The sequence below is a fragment of the Carassius auratus genome, unplaced genomic scaffold (assembly GCF_003368295.1).
Source record: "Carassius auratus strain Wakin unplaced genomic scaffold, ASM336829v1 scaf_tig00005608, whole genome shotgun sequence".
NCBI lineage: Eukaryota > Metazoa > Chordata > Actinopteri > Cypriniformes > Cyprinidae > Carassius > Carassius auratus.
The window spans coordinates 181,246-200,813 of NW_020523683.1; the positions used below are offsets into that span (position 1 = coordinate 181,246).

Genomic DNA, 19,568 nt, shown 5'->3' on the forward strand with positions numbered 1-19,568 from the left:
GTTTCTAAAGACCCTAAAAAGCAGAGGACTCTACCTTGTGTATTTTCCACTAATTGAAAAGCCTAATGAGCTCCCTGGAGCTCCATCCTGTTAGCACGCTCTCGATCACAGCGCCAGCAGCGGCTCGCCAAGCCACAAATAAAGACGCAGCGCGAGAAAGTGAGAGGAAAAGAGAAGGCAGGGTCTGACCTGCTTTTTGTCGTTGTTTTGGGACTTTGCATTCCAGGAAGGAACAGATGTCTATAATTTTTTTTTTTAAACCCGTGTTTATTTTTGGCAGACTTTTTTGTTGCTCTGGCTCATCTGTTTATTTTCCAGTGCGGTTTGCCTAAATTCCACCTATTAAAGATTTAACTCTAATTCCTCTTATATCAGCAGGGTTTCTGGAGAAGATTATTATGCTATCGTTCGGTGCTCTAGATGTTGTTTTTAGAGTATTACAAAATCCCTGCATTTGAGCTAACAGTGTGGCGTTTCCCACGGACACATTTGTGAAAGTCTACACTTGTTCCTTGACTTGATTAGAATGTGATTAGAATCATATTAGCAAATATTAGTTGTTAGAATTATTCACTTTTTTTTCTATTATTATTCATCTAATGAACTAAAAAGCCGTAACACAACAAAATGTTTTTTATTTGCCTATTTGTAAAATCTTGACCTCTTTTTCAATATCCCATATTTAAAACCATTTCAAGGCATTGAACTGATATTCAGTACTTTAATTAAATTAACATTTAAATGACCAAAATATAATATTAAACACATTTCACATACAAAAAACAAACAAAACAAAAACGTAATTAATTATGGTGAGAAAACAAAGAACCAGAATTTTTCAAAATTTTCAGGCAAAATGAAATGTTGGCTGCATCAAAGATTCTCCTAAAAACGTACTGTATTGCAGCTTTTTTTTGGCACAACTGTTTTCAACATTGATCATCAGAAATGTTTCCTGATATATCGATCATTTTAAAAATCCGATCTGACACCGAACTTTTAAACGCTTGTGTATTTTTATTTAATTTATGAAAAATAAATGTTTATCAATTATTACATATCAACATTTGATCTCAAACTAACTCACCCTTACTAATCGATAGCTAACTTAAGGCTACATAATCAACCACTCTTATATAAATTATGATATATTTAATATTCATTGATAGAAAAGATGGTTTAAATCATGACATAACCAATTAATTAAAAAGTGACCCCCAAGAACACAATAACATTCATTTTTAGAAACAATTTACAAGTTTTATTTAACAAGTTCACACACACACTTCAAAACTGGGGTAGAGGGGTCATTGCAAAGAGGTCTAATAAATTGCCAGTACTATGAATTATACTCCAAAACTACCATTAATTACAGGCAAGCTTAAAGTTTTTTTCCTTCTTGTCTTTTAAAAGTAGTTTTTAATACATGTATTATTTTATACAAGTTTACTGAATAAATGCATCAAATAAGAAACCAGTTCCAAAGTAGACATTACAAAAAATACATTGTTTTATACAGACACAGAAAAGCAGATGATCAAATATTGACCAATAATATTTATTTCCTTTTCACTTGTCAAAAAAGTTAACCTGACATCTATTTCTCCAAAAGGTAAAAAGCAATATACAGCATTATGTAAAAGACATTAAGAGAGAATTGCTTTTGAAGAGTCAGTCAGCTGATTTAGTTACTAAAGAGAGCGGCTGGGACTGGAACAAAGCATGATGGGAGTGAAGAGCGGCCTGGTGGAACGGGGATGACGGAGACAAGAGAGAGGCGTGAAGGGAAGCCAAGGGCAGTGGCCGAGACAGAAGAGGCGGGGTTGACCGACTGCCTGAGGAGCTGGTTGGCTGGGAGGAGGAGGAGGAGGATGAAGTACATGAGGATGAGGAGGGTTTGGAGAGCAGAGGGAAGTGATGGTGGCGGTCAGGTTTGGTGGTGAGTGACAGCGGCTGGGCCTGCTCCGAGTGAGTGGGGGCGGGAGCGGCGGGCGAGGCCAGGGCCGCAGAGGGCGTGGCTGGAGAGTCCAGCATGCTGCCGTGGGAGGAGGCCGGGCTGTCAATCATCTTCTCCTGAGGGAAGTACTGCACACATGGCTTCTTATTCCCTGCCGAGAAATCTGAAAGAGGACGGAAGTCACACTAAATGAATGATGAGGATTTCCAACCGTTCAGAGTTAACAGATTTGTTAAATAACAGCAGAGATGAAAGCAAACTTAGCAGAAACAGGGATACACGTGCACAAACCTGCAATTTTTTAAAATTAATCACAAATCAAGAATTTTTTTTTTTAATCTTATTATTAGAGCCACTTTTTATTATTTTTAAATGCCCTGAGTTACTTTTCATTTTCGCACCAAATTCTCATTGCCGCAATGCATCTCTATACATCAAGGCAGGGATGTGCAACTGGCGGTCCGAGCAGTGTCTTTGAGCACGGCCCACTCGATCATATTAGACTCAGATGATCAGTTTTGTAACTAAGCCATGGAAATATAGCATTCAGTTCATGATGTTAATACTACCTCCAACCAGGAGAGGTTGCTATAGTTTCCAGCCAAGTTCCAAAGGATACCCATATGTTGGGAAACGCTGTAATGAAAGATTTTAATTTAAATTAATATTACAGCTCTGCTCACAAAGAAGTAGGAAAGATACACCTGTAACGCCAGAGTTGCACTTGCCTTAAATTAGGTAAAGGTAAAATGCATAGTCAACGAACCTTTTTTTTGCCAATTTCAAGACAGAAATGTTTGCACTGAATTATGTTCTTATGGTTTCCACGTTTCCTAATTTGTCTAATTTATGATTTCAAGAGGTCTTAAATTTGGGGACGAAAAGACAAGAATTGCAATGTGACTATTAAAATTCAAAAGGCTATGATATGATTGAATAAATATGAGCACTGCATTTTCAAATCCAGCTGTTGCGCTGCTTCCAGCCACTGCCGGGGAAACCGCTGTATTTCTGCCATTCTTTAAGCGCCTCCTGCTGGCAGAGAATGAAACTGCACTTTCAATAAGCTGTTTTTGTTCAGACCAATGTGAAAATCAACCCATGTTTGTAAATGTGATCCGTCGGATTGACAAGCTAAAGCATTATAAAAATCGAAACAATTAAGACACTAAGATATATTTTTATGTTCTTTAATTAGTATGAAGTTATCATTTTATAAAACTGAACTGTAAATCTTACAAAGACCATCCAAGCTCTTGCGCTGGAAATCTAAATATGCCCCGAAGAAGAAATCCAGGAAATGCCTATCGCTGCAGCTGAATAAACAGAAGATTTAAATGCTTTTCATTGATTCAACGTGACTAATAAACACGACTATGGCAATATATGTTTTATCTGAGTTCTTATTATAATTTTTATCATGATAAAGTATATCTATAAATGAAATGCTAATCGACATAGCCTTTATCAATGATTAGAATGCAATGAAATATTGAGTGCCTTAACTATTCTGTTTAAGAAGCAACATCATCTGACAGAGGGATTTATGTTAAACACTCGACTGAAATTATTAATTGAATTTGGAGTAAAAACATGTTATTAAATGTGATATTTTCACATGTTCTCAGATGGAGCAGCATTTACTACACAGAGTCGTAGTTCACTGAGAAGATACGCAAACAGCTGTCATTATCGCGAACAATTTCTTTGATTTCATAATCCTACAATTATATTGTCTGCAAATATGAACGGGATTTTGCATAGCTTGTAAAGCCACTTTCACATTGCGATTCCGGAAAATACATGGGTAATGTGTCCCGGCAATTGTTCCTGGGTCGCTAGATTTTGCCCCTTCCACACTGCCAGTGATTACCCAGAATATGTGCGTACGTTCACACACAACCCGTAAAGGTCCCGTAATGAAGCGTGACATCAAGGTGTGACGTGTAATGTACGAGTCGAAAACGCTGGACACGTTAACTTTCACAGAAGCAAGCGAACGATCTCAGCTTCAGCGCGGAAAGTGTGGAACAAACTGATCTCTGCTTCGTTAGTTTGCACGTATTTTTTTCATTGTGAATGTTGATCTACCTTCAAGACACTCACTAAAAGAGTCACACAATAACGTGCGTCATCACTACGTCACACCCTTTACGGCATTAGATCTGGCTTTTGTTCGCACAGCGCTCGTTCTGGGACTGAACCCGGCAATGTTATTAGGTCCCCGACCCGGGATCAATCCCAGGACGTGTTTGCTTTCACACAGAAGGTGACCCGGCAATTTTTTTTGGTTTTGGGTCCGGCATGCAGTGTGAAAGGGGCTTAAGAGAACTACAGCCCTGTGTAGGAAATGCTGCTTCACCTGAAAACAGGTGATGGAGATTCACAGCTAATCACATAACCAGCTTTACTCACTAAATTCACATGACAATCGCAATTAATCGCATTTGATTAATCATGCAGCCCTACTGTACAGTATTTTGTTTGTTGCAAATTTACAGACCATGCGATTGATGTTCACATTAGCTTATAGGGGTAATATTGTTGAAATGGACATGAGGCTATCTCCACACCGCTTTATCATATACAAACCAAACTTGGTGTGTGTTATAATAAGTATAACCTAAGTGTACCTGCACAATTTTGGCACAGCACCACCTAGTGTGCAGGAGATATTTTTTTCCTTTCGAACGCTTTGGCCAAAAAACACAAGACTGGTCTCTTTAGATTTAATGCAGCATTACATGAATAAGAATCAGCTGAAAATAAGTACATCGTCATGTTTCATTATCTTTATTCAAAATAGAATTAGATTTTGGGGTGAAATATGACCTAGACATGTTCTTCTAGACATTTTTTATGAGATTCACCCATACAATACCAAACACAAAATGGAAATGGTGTTGTGTTAATTTATTGACGTCACTGTACTCAAATGGTAGACGTAGTCGAGGATGAGATCACAATGAAGAGTGGGCTGACTTCTACAGTTCTGACACTGGCTGTCTAAGAGGACGTTCACACAGGACACGTTTGTGCTTCAAAAATAGCTAAACTGAGCGCAGCAGAATCAAACAGAGGGTACACTAACATACACCTCTCACAATAAACACTTGGTGTGCTTATATCTCTCAATCATACATTCATCAGATCGGTCCATTGTTTTAAAACGGAAAGCGATTCACTTAACTGACATGGCCTCTCATTGCTAATGGTGAAGTATGATGAAAATATAGCAAGACGTGGTGCAACTGCCAAAGACGTCCATTTGTTGCATGTATATATATAGACAAATAATTAAACAATAAAAGATCCTGTGTGAACGGCCCCTAAGCCTGCAGACATACTGTACCTGCCTGTACTAGCACTGGACCTCATAAGCTGCATGTTAGCAAGGAGGAAAGAGTGCGGTTAGAAATGGACAAGGCGAGAGAGAAAAGGCTGTGCGATTGTGTGTGTGTGTGTGTGTGCACGCTCACCCTCTGGTGTTGAGTCTGTCTTGTTATCTCTCTTCCTCTTCTTCCGCCTGCCCTGGAGAGCAAAAATACAGAGAGAGAGAGACAGAGAATGAGAGAGATGGAAATAGAGTTAGAGCGATAAATACAGAACGAAGCAAAACATAAATAAAATAATAATAGAGTTGAGTGGACAAAAGCATCAAAGAAGTGCAGTAATGTAATATAAAGAACATTTGGAACTTTCCATGAATAGGATTCAAAATTAGGCCTAAAATACTTTAACAAATGATCAGTGAATCGAGGTAGTTAACTTTTAGATGCGTCAACCTCTGGCTGTCAAACCTTTTCTGGTTTTGTGACTCTGCTAAATACCAGCCTTAATACAGTTTGAAACACTGATCGGTGTTTTTTTTCTAGTTAGAAACCTTAAATAAACATCCAAATTAATGATACCATTTATAAAATGTATCAATTTATCAGCCAATAAAAACAGGGTAACGGGGCTTGGCGTTGGGGTCCTGATCACCCTGTCAGGGTTCATTCTGAGATAACAACCAGCTGGATGTACATTATCCCGCTTATTACACGGCTACTTGCAACATAAGTAAATAATTAGACACAAAATATTGATTTGAATTTAAATATTTGAATGCAAAGCTTCCGTGAACACAGCAGTTGTGAGCAAGCGCCAAGTTCAAACTAAATGGACATTTAAGGGAAACGGTGCAGGCAAACCACTTATTACACAACAATTCACCACATAAATAAGGCATGTGTAACAGCTCTAAGTGAATGAAAACACCCTGCAAAGATCTGAATCTGAATCATTGAAACGAGTTGTTTTTCAAACGAATCCCGAGCTGTTTCATGTTGAAGTCGACATGAAACATTAGCATATTTCCAGTCCACTTGTTGTTCTTGTTGCGCTGGTCTGAATGAAAAATGCGAATTAACTGTTTGCCACTAGATGTTGCTTTTGGAGCGTAACTGCTGTAAACAAAGCAACACTGTGCTCACAAACACTGCTTTATCAGACATTACAGGCAAGAAACAGGCTGATTAGTCACGCAAAGGAGGAGTTTGGAAAAATGAATCGTTGATCGAATCATTTGAGAGTCACTCATTAAATAAGGTAAATAAATGCATATTGCATCCATGTCAACCTGTTGTTGGGGACTCCCAAAACCAAAATATGAACCTTTCATGACCCATAATAGGGGCAATTTAAAAAATAAAACCATAAATAAACTGTTACTTGAAATAAAATACACATTAACTAAAATAAACATTTCCAATTTAATTTGGTACTAAACTAGCTATACCTAATTATATACCTTATAAGATGAATAAAAATGGCAACATAAGTACTAACAGAAACAATTACTGAATTAATAAATCCTAAATCCTACTTTAAAATGAAAATGAAATTGAAAATATAAAAAATAAAATAAAAACATCTCCAACAGTATATTAAATGATACCAAAACAACACTAGTTATAAATGCACTAAATACACTATCATTCAGTAGAGGCTAGGTAGTTCGGGACAAAACTAATGTAATGTAAAACTCTATGTATAATGTATAACATTCTAACAAAAAAATCATGGGATTTCTTCCTCTATTTCTTTCCTAAAACAGCAAGTGAAACCCAACCGTACTGATGGAAAGTGCCATTCAATAGTGTACAAAAGTGAGAGTAAATGTCTGACTCACATAGTTATCTCGCGCGGACCAGCCAGGGTAGAGTTGAGAGTGCAGCTGCCTCTCTTTCCTGGCCAGCTCGTAGTATTTGGCCTGTTCCTCTCGTGATAGAGAATGCCACTGCAAACACACACACCACAGTCACTTCATCAATTTCTAGATTGACAACATACAAATATACAGAACATAACAAAAGCACATACAAATTTGAATATGTTAGGATATAAGGAATCATTTAAAGAATGGTTAATATAGGCAAGTAGGTAAGATTTTTTTCGGACCACTGTGACTGGTTCACTCAAATGAAGACTAAACTGTTCCCTCACCCTGCGCCCGAGGATCTGGTTGATGGCGGCACTTTCTTTCAGCGTGCACTCGGCCACCACTTTGGCCCTCATCTCTTTCATATAGAGCATGAAGGCGTTTAGGGGCTTCTTTATGTGAGGTTTCCTGTCCTCCTCCTTTTTAGTAGGGACTGGAGACTTTCTGCAAACACCAACACAACAGGTGGGTCAGCCTTCATACTGGATGTGTGTGTGTGTGTGTGTGTGTGTGTGAAGGAGTGACAGTGAGAAAAACAGATATAGAGGAGTGTGTGTATATAGTGGCGAGCTTGTAGACAAAACAGTGATAAACTGACTTGGAGAGTTTGCAGCTAATGCTATTAGCCGCTAGTAACAAAACAGGATACTTGTCAGTTTCGAAAAACTATAAGGAAATAAAAAAGAGGAGGGAAGTGTGTTGTATGTGTGTGCTTACGTATTAGCCGCTGGGCTGAGTTCTCCGTTGGGCTCTTGTTTAATAGCTGGGGAGACGATGGCTGGGTGTGGGATGCCTGTCTGATGAAGGCCGTGAGGATGATGAGGAACGATATGAGGAGAAAAGCGACTGGACACCAAACTGCAAAGAAAGCAAGTGTTGATTAAGCATTACCGCCTTCTGGAATAAAGGAAAGCACATCTTCACCATCCAATCTTACAGGATTTGGCTAATATTGGACCTGTATTTCCTACATGAGCACCAAGGCCCAATGTGTGCAAACCACTAAACCATCACTCCGGCTACATTTACACACCTTGACCTTCAACGCCTCAAAATAACTCAAACATCCCATAATAATACCCAAAACACTATTGGCGATATACAATGGATCTTTTTTGCTTGTGAAATTTCAGTAATGTTATATCACATGGCTCTCTTTACTGTGAAGTATATATTTATTTTCAATTCAGGACCAAATGGAAGGAGGGATTGAATCAAACATACTAAAATAGGTCTATTCTCAAAGTGTAGTCCTGTATCACACAAAAGCCAATGCAGAAACTCGCTTGTACTGACAACGGTAGTAAAGGACTGGAGGAGGACGGACTATTGATCACTATGAACTCTCTATGAATAATTCAGGGATCCCTCACGTCTCAAACAAGAGAAGCTCAGTACAGAGCGTTCCTTTTTTTAATCCAGTGCTAGCACTAAATCAAGAGCTGCTCTGTCGATTCAGATCCGTTTCATCTTGAGCGTGTACGATTGGGAATTAAACTCCAAACAAACTTTTCATGGTTAGGAAACTGTACCGTAAAATACCACAGTACACGTTAAAGAAGAACAATTAAGAGAAAAATGGATTATAGTAGTCAATTTAGTAGTTTTTTAATTAACATACTGCATTTCTCACAAAATTGTAAAGACCACAGATGCTTTCAACAAACCAGGAAACAAAAAGTAAACGGTATCTTTGTTTTAAGGTGACATTGCTACAGTTTAATTACACAAATAAGTACTAATATTAATGAATTAAATGTGAACATGGACCACAAGAGCACTCACAAGGGTCCATTTTACGAAACTGAGATTTGATGATAAATCATCTGAAAGCTGAATAAATAAGCTTTCCATTGATGTATGGTTGTTAGGATCAGACAATATTTGGCCGAGATACAACTATTTGAAAATTTGGTACCTGAGTGTGCAAAAAAATCGAAATACTGAGAAAATCACCTTTGAAGTTGTCCAAATTAATTCTTATCAATGCATATTACTAATCAAAAATTTAGTTTTAATATATTTACAGCAGAACATTTACAAAATATCTTCATGGAACATGATCTTTAATTAATATCCTAATGATTTTTGGCATAAAAGGAAAAACAAAAAATTTGACGCATACAATGTATTTTTTGCTACTGCTACAAATAATCCCCAGCTATTTAAGACTGGTTTTGTTCTCCGAGGTCACAAATGTACTTACTATGCTGATGGCCTGTTTGGTTTTGACAACTCAACCCATCTATTTTCTAAACGAATGTTATTAATCTAACTGTGAACTATTCAGCTGCACTTATTTTTTGCAATATAACTGACTTTTTAGGCCAGCCAGCTTACTTTCTCGATCTCTGTTTTTATATGAAACTCCCAAAATCTCAATTCCAATCAACAACTGATGCACAAAACTAAATCAAAATCATTGTTTTTGATAATTCACTACACTTATAAAAGATCTGTCACTACTTACATTTCATCAAGACTTTAAACCTTTAAATAACCTTTGTGCATTCTATCCTGATCAATTTAAACGGAAATACACCAATGAACTCTGTGAAGAGAGTCAATGTGGTGTGTAAAAGTGAAGTGCCAAACCTGATGTAGTATGGGAGAATGAAAGCCACGGACAACTCACCTGGACATGGACGCATTCATGGCAAGAGCTGGGTAAGGGTGACGGAAACCCCCGGCAGTGATGGGATACATGGGTTGACCCTGCCTGAGATGCACAGAGAGAGAGAGAGAGAGAGAGAGAGAGAGAGAGAGAGAGAGAGAGAGAGGGTGAATCAGAGCGAATCGGTATGAATCAGGCTGTGTGGGTCGTATCTATGAACCTTTGGGATACTCACTGTGGGACGAGCCACCCTAATGGGTGAGGGATCTGCCCCATGGCTCCAGGAGATAGGGGGTAGTAGGGGGACAGCTCTGAGGGATGGGAAGTCCGAGGAATACCTGAACCAGAGGAACACAGTCAGTCACATGACGAAAGACAAAAAGTCCAGTTAAAAGCAAGTAGAGTGTATAATACCTGTCTTTGGGTCCAGGATCTCCGGCGAGAGGTGGGCTGGAGGAGTTCCTGGAGAAAAGTGTTCACTGCTGTAGGTGATGAGGGGGGTCAGGGGGTGCATGTGAGCATGCTGGACCACCGGGACCTTATTAGACTGAAAGAGAGAACGAGAGAGTCAGGCCCAGACTCTTTATAAAGACTAGGGATCAAAATGAACCCTTTCAAGAGTTTTGTTTGATAGTGTAAGCATTACAATTGCGTACATGTAGTGATAGTGAGTGAGAACAGATAGTGAGAACAGCTTGAAATGGGAATAATTATAGCAAGCGATACAATAATTCAAGACTAAGTCATTAATTCTATAGAGTGCAACAGTGCCTGTCCACTTCTTCAGCAGTCTGTCTATCTACATATATGTATATCTATCTGTGTGTGTGTGTGCTATTGAGTTCTCTGATTGGTGGACATTTCTTTGCTAAATCATTGGAAATTTAATTTTTCAACCAAAAAATTTAGCTGTTAAATGCAATTATTAAAAATTAAAAATAGAGTATTTAATAATGTGGGCTGATGGTAAAAAAAAAAAAAAAAAAAGCACATGCAGTCGACTAACAAACCTCATAGATCACAGTGTCTTTGTTTTTAATAACTTCAATTATTATACATCATCATCAATTCCCTTACGGAGAAAATTAATGGGATTTTAACCTCCACAATCCCACTTGTACTCTGCTTTACATTTGATTAGTTTTGCTTTTTTTACATATATATGTATGCGTCATAAATTAATGACTCAAGCTAGATGCCCATAAAGCACGGTTTACTCAATTAGCATCTTTGTTCTTTGTGCTTTTGGGCTATTTGCTTTATAGCTTGTAATGAGTTTATTTGCTCTTTATTTTACTACCGACTGTTTACTCGTCTTGAATAATTGAGAATCTGAAGCAATGATACTTAACATGTCTTAATTGAGAAATACTCAAAGACTCTTGCCATTGTTTTAACTTAATTAGTTGTGCAGTGAATTTACATTTATGTGTTTTGCAGATTAAGAGTGTCAGACGTAAAATGGTTTTTGAGTAAAAAAAAAAAGTCCAACGGTTGCTTGTGTATGAGAGGATATACATGAGGATATATATCTATATATCGAGTGACAAGCATAAAGCAAAATGTCAGAGCACCAAGGCATGCTGGGAGAGCTCAGCCTCACACCCATTGCCAGATCAAAGCCCTGTGTACACAACATGTCCTTCACTAAAATCACGGTACGTTACGCATCAGTAGTGCACGATGCACATGTAGTGCACGTCATTATGACATTCATTTAGTGTAATGAAACCCAAATCTCTATGAATGACTGAAGTTGCACAAACTAGTTCACATTTGTCTGTTTGTTAGCAGAAGCGAGCGAGAGATGTTGTGGTTCGGGCAGCACATCTGTAGGACTGAGGAATGACTGCATCAATATTTCATCACCCTGAAAACATTGCTGAAACCACAGCGATGTGATTCTGGAGTTTGGGCGTGAGAAGAACTGCACTATAAGGTGAGGAGAGAAAATATAAACCATCTCACTAGTCACTCCACAAACTTTATTTGACAACCTCCATGACACGGTGATGGCAAAGATAAACATTGAATACGGTCAAAATGGTACAATGGTTTGGTGTCGTGTAGAAAAACTGCGTTGGTTCTTTATTTTAAAAAAGCACAATGTGTTTTTTTCTTTTATTTTGATTTTACAATACTTGCATCACGTTTTAATATGGAGCGATAACCAAGTAAGCTATTTTTCATTTGTTTTCTTAAAAAAAACTAAGGAACCTCAATATTGAAATGGATAATTATTTGAAAAAAAAAATCCTTGGAAAAAAAATGCTGTCAACAGGGGGCAGACTACAGCGGGGACGGTCAATCTGTGGCACCGAAAGACCCAAAAACTTTTAAAATTCACTAACAAGCTGTCAACTATTTCCCAGCATACACTGCCAAGTCGAGGGCACTTTGGTATTCACTATCTACAGAGCACGAGTGTGAGAGTACGTGAAAAATCAGAGCTGCAGAAAGGAAAGCTAAACGGTGCTGGTGTGGGTCTGGAGCTGGCAGAGATCCGTGACAGTCCGGCCAAGAGAGGAGCAGAGGAGAGGAGAGCGGCCTGCTGTTGGCCGTGGAGGGTAGGAGGATATCGCTCAGCCAAACATGATTCTCAATCCCTCACATCTGAGAGAAATTACTAGGCAAACAGCCCCTGGGTACAAGAGTAACTAACAAACCAAACAACCTGCTGAGCCCTGTGTGTGTGCGCTGCGCTCTCCTTTCCAGTGGGGGGTTCTGAGTCTGAGGAGTCTTTTCAAAAGAGGAGGAAAGGGAAAAAAATAGGGCAGAAAAAAAAGAAGGAAAAAAGGAGAATGCATGGCATGCTGGGATAGCTCAGCCTTGTTTGTCATTTGAGGCAGGAAGCGGATGTGAGAGTGGGCAGAAAGTGACATCAGCATTCAACACACACACACACACACACACACACACACACACACACACACACACACACACACACACACACACACACACACAGCTTAGGTAGACTTTTAGTATTTTTAGTATTACGGCAGCGACACACAGAAATAAAATACACACAATGTGAATGCATGTATAATTACTAAGATTTAACGAACATTCATTTGAAACAATATTAACTAGAAATTCACATCAGAATGACACCCTGTTGATCAAAGCCATCCTCTAGTGGACCCTATGAAATCAGTTGTATTTTTTGCCACAAATACTTTTCCCCAAACATGGAAGAAAAATGTGTGATTATTCCTTAAATATAGTGTTAATAATAATGATAATAATAATAATACACAGAGGTACATCCCACAGTACAATAGTAATATATTTACTACTTCAAGTTAAAGCAAACTCTTATTTTGGTGGGCTGCAGTGAAGAGCACTGCAGCAATTATAGTCCCTACCTAAGGGCTTCAGTATTCAAAAACAGGTCAATTTGAACACAAAAGATCTCACACACACACACACACACACACACACATCAATGCTACTGACATGGCTACCTCAATGTCTTTTTGTGCTTGGGACTTTGGGGTTTTCAGTCCCTTATGCAACAAAAATCTCAAAAGCTTGAGAGAAGTGAGTGAGAAAGACAGACAGAGGATCATGGAAATTTATGGCTGTTCCTTACTTCTAGAGTAACAATTCTCCACTGTGTTGTACTGAAAAACTCCCACACAATCGGTGGTTGGTTGGGTACAATATGGATCCCAATCCTCAAGCCACAAAGCTTTCCCATCTGAGGCCTCATCGCTAGGCTAACTCAATCAACTGACCTAGCTTATCACATGCTGACACACAGTAAAACATTGAGGCCTCCATTGTATTCTCTCTTAAACACACACACACACACACACACACACAGTAAAGGTTGTGCAGCATACCACCAAGCAAACCTGTCTTCTGAATTATTGAACATTCTGGAGGGAACAGAATAACACATTAGCATAGCAACCTTATGGGCTCAATCTGAGGGAGCCAGTGTGTGAGTGTGTTTACGGGAGGACGTGGGACTTGGAAAGAAATAAAGGATGAATACTAACAGCAGATTGTGCAATTTAATTGCCTGGGATTGTAAAGAGAAAACATAAAATGCTGGGTGAACAGAATCAGGAAATGATGCACAAAGGACTCAAACCCATGTTGCCTGTCTGAGCACCACAAAACATTGCACAACACGTTTCTTCCTCAGATCAAAATAATGTTGTGGTAACTGCGAGTTTAAAAACAGAATACGTCTCATTAGTAACAATTATGAAAAAACAAAACATTTGGGTTTATATTGCAATGGTTTTCTGTAATTGTGTCTTTCGTGTAACTGTGAATATCTCTCATAACTGCAGTTTCCTGTAGTTGTACTTGTAAATTGCAATCGCGAGAAATTTCTCAATTCTGAGAAAAAGTTGGAAATGAGTTAAGTAGCAATTGTGAGAAAAAGTCGCAGTTCTGATAAAAAGTCCCAAGTATGATGCGTTTCCAATTATGTGAAATGGTTGCAATTCCAAGAAGTTGACGCAACTGTGAGAAATAAAGTAGAAATGATGAGAAATAAAGATATTAGGTAGTAATAATAGCTGTAATTACAAGGAAAAAGTCACAATTACAAAAAATATGTTACAATTATCTTCTTTCTGTCTTTTTGTTCTTCCTTTTGCTGACATGAGTATCCACAGTTTGGCCTTCCACGGTTGTTACAATGCGTTACATTCTTATGTAGATATTTATTGGACGAAATGTATATAGTTGAGTTTAATAATTTAATAAGCTTTTCTTATTGGCTGAATAAGCTAACAATTTCAGTAATAAAAAGAGATCAACCTGCGATCAACACATTAGAACTGAGCTCCACGTGTGATATTTTTCAGGTATGCTGTGGACACTTCTTGTTTGGTGATAGTTTTCGCTCCCTGCACGCCATATTCACGGCGCCGTTCTCCTCCATAAATAAAATGCCTTAAATAAAGACACACCTGAGCTCACCCTTCAGTCACCCTCTTCACACCCTGATGCAAATTCGCCTCATCGAGTCTGACATTCGAGATCAGATGTTGTTCTCAAACAATCCTCCAGCCAACTCCAAGGTTAAGCAAATCCCTTCGCTCCAGCTGTCAGCCGTAAAAAGGGCCAGAGAGGGGCGTCCGGGCGGAGGAATGCCACAGGAAGGAAGACTGCGTTCTCATCAAAACCTCAATACTTGCTGTTCAAGCACAGCTAATCTGATTGCCATTACCCATCTACACATTGCATTTTCTGCTGATACTGTAATGTGAGAGCATGCATTTTAGAACGTCATATTAAGTAAATACAATAAAGTCCTAATGGCCAGGCTGGGCGGTGAAACAAGGCTCCTTGTGTTTTTTAAGGACAATCCTATGGAGTGCTCAGAGGTTACAGAGAGTTCAGGGGTTACTGTGACAAAGCAAGTCTGAGCCGGGCAGAAGAGACTGAAACGAAACTTGCCCTCTGGCTGCCAAAGACTCAATGATGACATTGTCAGTCATCCATCTGTATTATTATGTCACTATTTATTATTTCAGACTGAGTAAGAGCATAAAATCAGTCATTAAAACCACCAATAACTGCTAAGTAGCTAAACTGTTCTTTTAAGGCTGGGAATAACTAGTTTAAGCTTTAATAGTTACTATGATTAGTCATTCAACTTAATCATATTTCTTATCAGATAAAGGATAAATCTAATAGTTTACAATGTCATGAGACTCTGATTCACATTTTCATGAGTGCCCTCAAAATGTATTTGGACGGAATGGACACGAATGGAATGATTCAAAAGACTTTATTTTACATTATTTTGCAAAAAAAAAAAAAAAAAAAAAAAAAAAAAAAAAAAAAGCACACAAACGCTTATGCAAAACTTTTCACAAAATAAAAAGACAAAACGATGAAGAAAAATCTATTTTTAATTTGACTATATCCCACCATTTCTATTCTTAAACTCAGAACTGTGGATTATCCATTTTATGTTTACATTTTTACAATAAATTGTACATTAAACAGCACTTTTGTTTAATGTAAATTTTACTGTAACAATAATACAATTTAACAATGTAAAATGTATTGACAAAAATTTACATTATAATATGGTGTTTGTCAATTTTTATTACAATAAATTTTACATTAAACAACACTATTCTTACATTCAGTGTGGATTATCTATTTTGTAGGGTAATTTTTATATTTTTATTTTTTTTTACAATAAACTTACAATTTACATCAAATTTAAGAATAGAAAAGTAGAGTTTAATGTTGATTATCCATTTTATAATGTTTTTTATATAAATTTGATATTAAACATCACTAATCAATCACTCTTTTAGACATTACCAATGTTTGAAGATCATACCTGCGTAAAGAAAAGTCACTCTTTCACCTGCTCTGCATTTAAACCCGTTTAGTACGGGTCAGTCTGCCTGACGCACCATCTGAGGTTCCTCATGGTGTGTGTTCGCATGTTTCATTATGACACATTCTCGCGCACACACACACAAACATTTACAAGCTCGACCACAGCAAGAATGTAACGCTCTGGTTAAATTTATCACCCCTCATCATCTACCACCAGAGGTGAATCAAACCACACAGGTCTGCCGAGGACACAAACCTCCTGACCTCCAACCAGCCTGACTGGAATTCACACAGATCTGCCCAACAGGGAAGCTCGCTCTTATCCTACAGCCATCACCGTGCACTGAGGAGTGGCACAGATGAACCACACATTCTGGTTTGAGCAAGAATCACTATGGCTTGATTATAAGTGACCATGTAGAAAATTAATCATTTTTGTTCTCAAACACGTTGTAGGTTGCAAATACTAGGCTTCGTAAAAACTGTTCTCGGTGCACACCAAACAACATTACCAACAAATGCTTTGCATGGCCATTCACATCAATCACACAAATCAGTACGAGCTTAGGTAGCCTTTGTGTGCGTCAATAAAGAAAACATTTGAGTGTGGCTTATCACATGAAGAGCAAGTTTCAGTTTGAGCAATGATATTTTGATTTAAGATTAAGATGTAAATACACTGATCAATGCACATAGAGCACATCCAATATGTGCACATTCCATTTACTTTATCTGTTGTGCTTGTGTGTTGATCAGTGTTTACAAATGAAAAAAAAGCATAAATTAATCTGTTCAATAAAGTTATTGTGTAGAAAATGCTCAATTAATATGGATTACATTTATGTGCCCAAGAATGTGGTGCAGCAGAATACCAAGCAAACCGGTCTCCTGAATTATTGAACGTTCTGGAGTGAACAGAATAAGACATTAGCATAGCGACCTTATGGGCTCAATCTGACAAAGCCAGTGTGTGTGTGTTTATGGGAGGACGTGGGACTGGAAACGTAATAAAGGATGAATACTAACAGCAGATTGTGCAGTTCATTAATCCAGATATTACAATTTGGAGGTCAAATGTCAAATTTTCCACTTTAACTTTGACTGGGATTGTAAAGAGAGAACATAAAATGTTGGGTGAACAGAATCAGGAAATTATGCACGATGGACTCAAACCCATGTTGCCTGTCTGAGCACCACAAAACATGACAACACTTGTTTGAATTTTCATTTTTGGGTGAATTATCTCTGCCAAGTCAGCAACAAAATACTTGATTAATATGCATTTAAGTGCCCAAAAAATGTGGTGCAAAATTTACTTTAATCTTCTGTGAAATCTAAGAAATGGCAAGTAAGAGATTGAATTAAACATGAAATTATTAAGTAGAAAGACTGAAGTAGTATTTTTCTTGTAAAACATAATCCAAGAATCTGTTTTATTAACAGTTTGATGTCTTGTACATTACATGTACATTTTGGTTGAGCGGACCATCAATTGATGTATAAAAATGCTAGAATATAAAGAAAATTAAATTTTCGTCTTTGCCATGGGAATTTTTTTTTGAAGGTAATTCTGACTTTTTCACAATTCCAACTTGTTCAATTTTGACCGAATTGTGAGATATAAACTCAACACCCTGAGAAGAAAAGTCAGAATTGAGAGATATAAACACAGAATTATGATGCAAACAGAATTGTGACATATAAAGCAAAATTCGGAGAAATGTCAGAATGAGATTTAATGCAGAATTTAGAGATTATCAAAAATATGATACAAAGCAGAATTCTGAGAAAAGTCAGAATTATGAGATACAGATGCAGAATTATGAGATATAGGCAGAATTATGAGATATAAACGCTGTGTTCTGAGAAAAGTCAGAATTATGAGATATAGATGCAGAATTATGAGATATACGCAGAATTATGAGATATAAACGCTGTGTTCTGAGAAAAGTCAGAATTATGAGATATAGATGCAGAATTATGAGATATACGCAGAATTATGAGATATAAACGCTGTGTTCTGAGAAAAGTCAGAATTATGAGATAAAGATGCAGAATTATGAGATATAGGCAGAAATATGAGATATAAACGCAGAGTTCTGAGAAAAGTCAGAATTGTGAGCAACGCAGAATTGAGATATAAACGCAGAATTCTGAGAAAAGTTCGAATTATGAGCTATAAATGCAGAATTCTGAGATATAAACAGGATTGTGAGATATAAATGCAGAATTCTGAGAAGTCAGAATTATGAGATAAACAGAATTAACAGATATAAACGCAAAATTGCAAGATATTAACCAACAATTCTAAGAAAAGTCAGAATTGTGAGACAAACTCAGTTCTGAGAAGTCAGAACTGTGAGATAAAAAGTCACAATTACCTTTTTTATTTTTTATTCTGTTGCAGAAACAAAAAGAGCAAAACTTGAGATATAAAGTCGTTACGTTAGTGCCATCTTTCTGTACAATAAATGCCTGTTAGTTTTACATTTTTTAATCTGATGCGATGACATGCTGAATTCTGACTTACTGTAGCCACTATGTGTGTGTGTGTGTGTGTGTGTGTGTGTGCTTATGAGATACTCACTAAGTGTCCTGGAGTAGGTGATCGTGAGTCTTTGAGTGCTGCCGTGCCTGGAACATCCAGAAGGGGCCATTTCATCTGCAGATACTGTCAAACACAACGACAAAACACAGATGAGACTCCAACAGCACATTTTAATTCACATCTTTCTTTCAAACTTCACTGGAAAAATTCAGGCACAAAACAGAAGCCTAAATTTCACCTCAGTGGGTGGCAAAGTTAACCAACACGTTTTGCCAGACACACTTACAATAGCACCTTAAAAAAAACAGAGGAGTGTTTGTGTGTCTAGACAGGTTTTGCTGATGACTAACTGTGGATGAATGAGTGAAACAAACGATGAACTGAAAAGAGACTTAACAGAATCTTTCAGCATGAGATCTACTTCTCAGGGGCTCATAAATAAATCGAGCAGTCAACAGAGAGCAATTCTACTGGCAAACACCTGTGTCTGTATCGTGTGTGTGTGTGTGTGTGTGTGTGTGTAACGGAGAGAGAGTGAGAGTGTGAAATCTGTGTTTGTCAGAGAATGTGTTCCTCCCAGAGCCCAGCTGTGAGCGACTATCGATGGTGTGTGTGTGTGTGTGTAGGGGACAGCTGAGAGGAAATCCCATGGAGAGAGGTGGGAAAACTGGACCGTGGTAAAAACACAGCCACATCTATAAAGCTCTAGTGAACAGCCCTGCACTTTTGACCTCTCCCTGTATCACTTCAACTGGTGAACAGAGCAAACGCCGTCCCGCTCTCTCCGTGTGTCCTGGACCACATGCACTCCACCGTGGGCTAAACAGGTGCACTGATACTCACTAACGCACAACGCAGTTTTCTAATAAATGCAGAGGTTGTGTTCAGGTCTTCTTGTTTTGCTCCATTTGGTCTTATGGTC

At 37.9% G+C, this 19,568-nt stretch overlaps 1 protein-coding gene across 1 annotated transcript in view; it reads right to left on the reverse strand.

Annotated features, from left to right (window-relative positions):
- Window positions 1-1,238: 1,238 nt before the first annotated feature.
- The window catches only part of LOC113070993 (transcription factor 7-like 1-B), a 51,629-nt gene continuing 33,299 nt past the window's right edge, over window positions 1,239-19,568 (reverse strand). Inside the window, exons 4-12 of the mRNA XM_026244351.1 lie at window positions 18,686-18,769; window positions 10,189-10,321; window positions 10,010-10,112; window positions 9,796-9,879; window positions 7,878-8,018; window positions 7,445-7,604; window positions 7,131-7,238; window positions 5,437-5,488; window positions 1,239-2,120 (exon numbers count right to left, since the gene is read on the reverse strand). Coding sequence (XP_026100136.1) covers window positions 1,672-2,120; window positions 5,437-5,488; window positions 7,131-7,238; window positions 7,445-7,604; window positions 7,878-8,018; window positions 9,796-9,879; window positions 10,010-10,112; window positions 10,189-10,321; window positions 18,686-18,769 — 1,314 coding nt within the window. The 3' untranslated portion in view covers window positions 1,239-1,671. The remainder of the gene's footprint in view (window positions 2,121-5,436; window positions 5,489-7,130; window positions 7,239-7,444; window positions 7,605-7,877; window positions 8,019-9,795; window positions 9,880-10,009; window positions 10,113-10,188; window positions 10,322-18,685; window positions 18,770-19,568) is intronic.